This window comes from Sceloporus occidentalis, unplaced genomic scaffold (genome assembly GCF_023333645.1).
Source record: "Sceloporus occidentalis isolate IW3139 unplaced genomic scaffold, rSceOcc1.0.p SCAF_20, whole genome shotgun sequence".
NCBI lineage: Eukaryota > Metazoa > Chordata > Lepidosauria > Squamata > Phrynosomatidae > Sceloporus > Sceloporus occidentalis.
In genome coordinates, this window is record NW_028317000.1 from 7,156,726 (window position 1) to 7,162,213 (window position 5,488).

Sequence of the window (5,488 nt, forward strand, 5' to 3'; positions counted from 1 at the left end):
GACCAAGCCAATTGGTTGGGGGTCACCACAACATGAAGAACTATATTAAAGGGTTGCTTCATTAGGAAGGTTGAGAACCGCTGATCTAGAAGGTCCCCACGTTTGATGCCATAGAGGTGGGACAAAAGGAAGTCCTCACACTTGGTGCCACTGGTGGGATTAGTGGAAGCCCTCACAATGTCCATCCCAATGAAGCACCAAACCCACTTAGATCTGTGTCACCCACAAATGAACTACTCTCCCTCTCCCATACGAGACAACAAAATATTTGATCCAAAGTCCTTCAGAATGTTATATGGTGTCTTTATTCATCATTTTGAGGATATCATTGCAAAGCATATTCATTGATCAGCCCATCTTTATCCAAACTGCAACAGTAAGGATGTGTTGACCTAACATTGAGGCAAATGCTTCATAAGGGGCTAATGAAACATGGGGCGAATTGCTACCGGAATTGGACCTTCTATTGAGTGAACAGAACAAGTATCAAAGTGGATGCTACCCAAAGAAAGCAAACATTGCCTTTATAGAAAGGACTGAAAAGCAGCTTTCCATGTGGTCTAAGCCTGTGGCTCTCAGACTCTTGTCACCCAGATGTTTGAGACTTTAGTCACCTAAGAGGTTTTGATCACCTAAGGAAGAATTAGGGAATGCTGGGGCTTCCAGATGTTGTCGGCCTTCATCTCCCAGAACTCAACTTAACCCAATGGGAAGAAATAATGGGAAGTGTAGGCCAGAAGATCTGGAGACCCATAGCTTCCCTCCACCACTTTCCAGAAGGCTGTTATAACCAGGGAATAGTAAGACAAAGGGGCTCTAATATATATGTTGCAATGCAATCTTCTGAGAGGAGATGGAGATCAGTCCTTGTCTGGCCCGCACCGGTCCTCGTTGTGACTGATGCGATGAGCATCATCGGCCAGGATAGCGATCACGCGCACCGTCTCCTCAAAAGTCAGCTGCTTGTTCTTGTCAACGTCTGCTTGTTTGAAGAGCTCCTGGATATAGCCTGGGCGGCTCCGGTTCTGTGCAGGCGGAAACAAAAAACACAATTTGTTCAGCAAATGCTCCTGCAGGAGAATCAAAACCTGTCAGCCAAAAGATGCCTTCCTCTGAACACAACTGTATCTAGGCTAAGCAATTGTTGATAGGTCTGTGCGCCAGTTTTGGTGGCATCCATGCTGTTTACCTTTTGCTCAAGCGTACCTGTCAATTTCACTCAATCCGTAGGGAGAGGCGAGATATAAATAATTTATTATTGTTGTTATTATTATCATCATCATTAATAATAGTCATTTTACAGTGGTCCTCCAAATTCTCTGGGGTTAGAGGACCCCCATGAAAATGAGGGGGGGACGCAAATAAAATACCACATTTTTGTAACCTTTGTAGGAATCGCTAGGTCCTCCAGCATATCTCTATGGCCAACATTCAGCAGAAGCTGACCATAGAATTGCACTGGAGAACCTACAAATGCCTAGTGAATTGTTTTCTCTAGGAATCTCTAGGTTGGCCAGCGTGATTCTATGATCAACGTATGGCAGAGTTGCGCTGGAGGACCTAGAGCAGTGATGGCAAACCTTTTAGAGGCTGAGTGCCCAAACTGCAACCCAAAGCCCACTTATTTATCGCAAAGTGCCGCATGCCTCTGGCTTTCTAGTAATGAACTCTGACAAACTGCGATGGTGCATGCACCCACAAAGAGGGCTCTGAGTGCCACCTCTGGCACACGTGCCATAGGTTCGCCACCACTGACCTAGATTACTAGAGAGAACATATTAACCAAACCCACATATAATCAAATCCACATAAATCAATGCCGCAAGTGCGGAAGGCCAACTGTACTTACATTTTGCTCAAGTATACCTATTGTTTTCACTGATGCTGCTTTGTTTAAAAAGGCACATCAGTGGCATTCGTTCGACTCACGTTTTGTTCAGTTTTGCCTGCTGGTTTTACTGGTGTTGTGTTGTGTTGAAATAGGTGTGTCCATGGCACTTATGCTGTTTACCTTTTCTCCAAGTGAGTCTGTCAATTTCACTAATACCTTTTAACTTTTGTTAAACTATGGGTTGTTGATAGCATTCATGTCACTTGCATTTTGCTCAAAGATGCACATCAGTTTAGGTTTTGTTACAACAGGCGCACCAATTGCATTCATGAGGCTGACATTTGGTTCAAAGGTGTGTGCCAATCTCATTCCAGCTTCTTACATTTACTTGAAATGGGCACGTTGCAAACATTGGTGTTTTTTCGGGTGCAGTTTCTCTAAGGGACAATTCAGCTCAGAGTCTGAAACATGCACAGTCCCCCGAATGAGCTATCTCAACCACAATATGCAATTTGCTACAACATCTATGTCAACAGCATGCATTTTATATATAGATATAGATATAGATATAGATATAGATATAGATATAGATAGTCTGTTTTGCAAACACTGTGCGCATTTTGTTATAAATGTGTGTCGATTGCATCCATGTGTTTTTTTTACATGTGCCCCAAGTGCACAAGTATCCTGGCCTGATCTTAGAAAGACTTTCTACCGATTCCTGCTTTGGCATGTGTCCTTGCACAACTGTTCCAAAAATTGGGACAGTTGGGATTTACTTACACAAGCAGCAAGGAAGGTGGGAGCCTGGTCTTTCAGGAGCTCGGTCAAATCCTTGAGGCTCAAGCAGTCATCCTTGTTTTCACGGGGAGAATACATGTGGTACGTGTCGATAACTATCTTCATCGCCTTCTCCAATGTGCAGCTTGGCAGAGCATTTGACCCATGCGCATGTCCTGAATGAGCTGTGGTGGTCATGATGTATGGCTTTCAATCTGGAAAGGCTGAAATGTGGGGCGGGATGGAAAGAGGTTTGCAACCAGCCGGTGGCATCACTAGGGTTGGCATTCCCCAGTCCAATACCCATGGTGTCCCTCCCCTCATTGACCTCCTCCCACATCACACCATACTGAATCCTTAGTGATGTTTTAATAATAATAATAATAATAATAATAATAATAATAATAATGGCCCTGTACACCCTTTGGGGCGTCATGGCAACGTGCTAGGGTTGCCTTGGGGTGGCGCATGCACATGCCCCGCAACCCTAGCACATCGCCATAGCTGTGTGGCACCATCCAGATGGTGCACACAGCTATGACATCACTGCTGTGTGGCGTTCAGATGGAGCTGCGCGGCAGCGACTTACTCGTGCCGCCTCCAGCTGTTTATGGTGGCACAAAAGGGAGCCACTTTTCAGCGCTCCTGTTCATGCAACCGCGCTGCGCAATTTGGTTGCTGCGGTGCGGCTACGCAAAAAAGAGTAGTCTGGTAGTCTGAACCCCGCCAATAATAACAATAAAAATATTGTATTTTATCCCTCCTCCCTGACAGGATCAAGGCAGCTTACAACACACTAAAATACAACAATGCAAAATAAAATAAGGCCCATTATCCCTGCCTCCAAAACAACAACAATATTATAATTCTCACAGACAGTAATAAAATATTGTCTGAGTTATTAAAACAGTCAGATGGCGACAGAGAGATGGGCGTCCTGGTTCATTCCATATGATGGTCCGTATCGGGCGGGCGTTACTCAGGGAAGGCCTGTCAGAAAAGATCCATCTGGACAGCCTTTTTAAAGCTATCAAGATTGGTAATGTTTCGGATCTCCTCTGACAGGCCGTTCCATAATTTGGGAAGGGTTGGGGGTTTTTTGGTACTAATCTTATTCATAAATTATAATTCCCTTATAAAAGTGGTGCTTTGCTTGCATAGTCCTGCATTGAATTGAACTTGGTGGACCTTGTGGTCTCTTCCAGATCTATGATTCCATGGATGTAATGGCAATAGTTGTGACATCAGCAACTAGCAACATTAAAATCATACCTTCATTTACAATATCATAAGCACAGCTGACATGTATTGACACTTACAGTGGGCCATTGGTATCGGCTGGGGTTTGGTTCCAGGAATCCCTCTGGATACCAAAATTGAAAGGGTTCAGGGCAGCAATGTCCAAACTCAGTTCTCTAGGTTTTTGGACTTCAGCTCCCAGAAGCCTCAGCCACCTTGGTCAATGGTCTGGGATGCTGGGACCTGAAGTCCAAAACACCTGGAGGGCCAGAGTTCACACACACACACACACACACACACACACACACACACAGATCCAGATCTGCCTCCTCTTTTGTCATTTCATGGAGCACAGCCTGATGCAAGGGGTTTTCTGCCAAAGCATAAAACACCATTGTATTCATCAAAACTGTTGAAGCCATTCCAAATGCAGTTCCCAGAATCCTGGGGAAATGTGGAATGGGTTTGGGTAGTTGTAGAGGCAATGAAGCCTAGTGGTTTCAGTGTCGGACTACAACACTGGGGACCAGAATTCATATCTCCACTTGGAAACCTTGAGCAAGTCACACACTCTCAGCCTCAAGGGAAGGCAAAGGCAAATCTCCTCTTGACAAATCTTGCCGAGAAAACCTGCGATGGGGTCGGGCACACAACAACAACAAAATCCCAAGGGGCCACCTTTTCCTCCCCAGGTTCTGCCACCAGTGTTCTGGATGAGATCGACTCCACCTGTGCCATTCCCCAGAGTCTCCTGGAGCAAGAGAATGGATGCCTGGAGAAATGCCACATGATGTGCTATGCCATACTATGCCATGCTAAGAGGTCCTAAGTAAAGAGAAGACTCACCAAACTCGGCAGCTGATTCCAAGAGGTGGCTGTGATGTTGGGAAGCTGCTGCCAGCCTAGTTTATATACCTCCTTGGAGCTGGATTTCGACAGAGGTGATGATGAAACCAGTGTTGGCAACCTGCAGCACTTTGATTTACCAATACTCAGAAATGATTACAGAGTTTGATTCCTACTCAGCCCATTTTATTCTTCCGGGTGTGATTTTCCACCTGTGTTTGGTAACTGTCCAAACAACCACACCTTCACCTATCTTCCCCCTTCTAGCACACCAGCTACAAGGCGTAGTAGACCCAATGGCAAGACGTCTGTGCATGCATTTTGCTCATGTGGGATGCTTCTGTTTTTACAAACATGCAACCGGATGGTGTCTAATGTGTTAAAGATGTTTCGGCTGGATCAGACTGCAATAACTAGAATGCCTTTCCTGGAACTGTTTTTGGAATCATAGGATCATAGAGTTGGAAGAAACCCCAAGGGCCATCCGGTCCAAACCCCTGCCATGCAGGAAATCTCAATCAAAGCATCCCTGACAGATGGCCCCGACAGATGGGTTAAGAGCTAGGTGGGTCCCATGATGACTGTAGGCCATATCTGGCCCACCAACATATATATTTTTAAATCTACTGTCTTTTAATGTACAAGGCGCCCATGTCATACGCAGGCGCCCTATACGTGGCTTTCAGCTTACGCTGCCTGAAAGCCACATAACAAGCAGGAAATGGCGCACGTGTCCGTGGCGCACATGCACCACTGCCCTACTGCACCTGAGCCCCATTAGTTTCAATGAGG

General features: G+C 45.5%; 1 protein-coding gene across 1 annotated transcript; it reads right to left on the bottom strand.

The window, feature by feature from the left end:
* Positions 1-303: 303 nt before the first annotated feature.
* Positions 304-4,738, bottom strand: LOC149301854 (protein S100-A7-like). The gene is made up of 3 exons (XM_089483656.1): positions 4,697-4,738; positions 2,615-2,835; positions 304-1,025 (listed from the first exon to the last, which is right to left on the bottom strand). The coding sequence occupies exons 2-3, from the start codon at positions 2,807-2,809 to the stop codon at positions 861-863; spliced, it is 360 nt and encodes a 119-aa protein (XP_089339782.1). The 5' UTR covers positions 2,810-2,835; positions 4,697-4,738; the 3' UTR covers positions 304-860.
* Between the last annotated feature and the right edge of the window lie 750 nt (positions 4,739-5,488).

What these genes read in the sequence shown, in the direction of transcription:
- LOC149301854 (XM_089483656.1), bottom strand. Translation starts at nt 2,809, where the DNA reads ATGACCACCACAGCTCATTCAGGACATGCGCATGGGTCAAATGCTCTG. An exon ending in CCACCTTCCTTGCTGCTTGT is followed by an intron (nt 1,026 to 2,614) that starts GTAAGTAAATCC and finishes CCGCCTGCACAG; the next exon opens with AACCGGAGCCGCCCAGGCTA.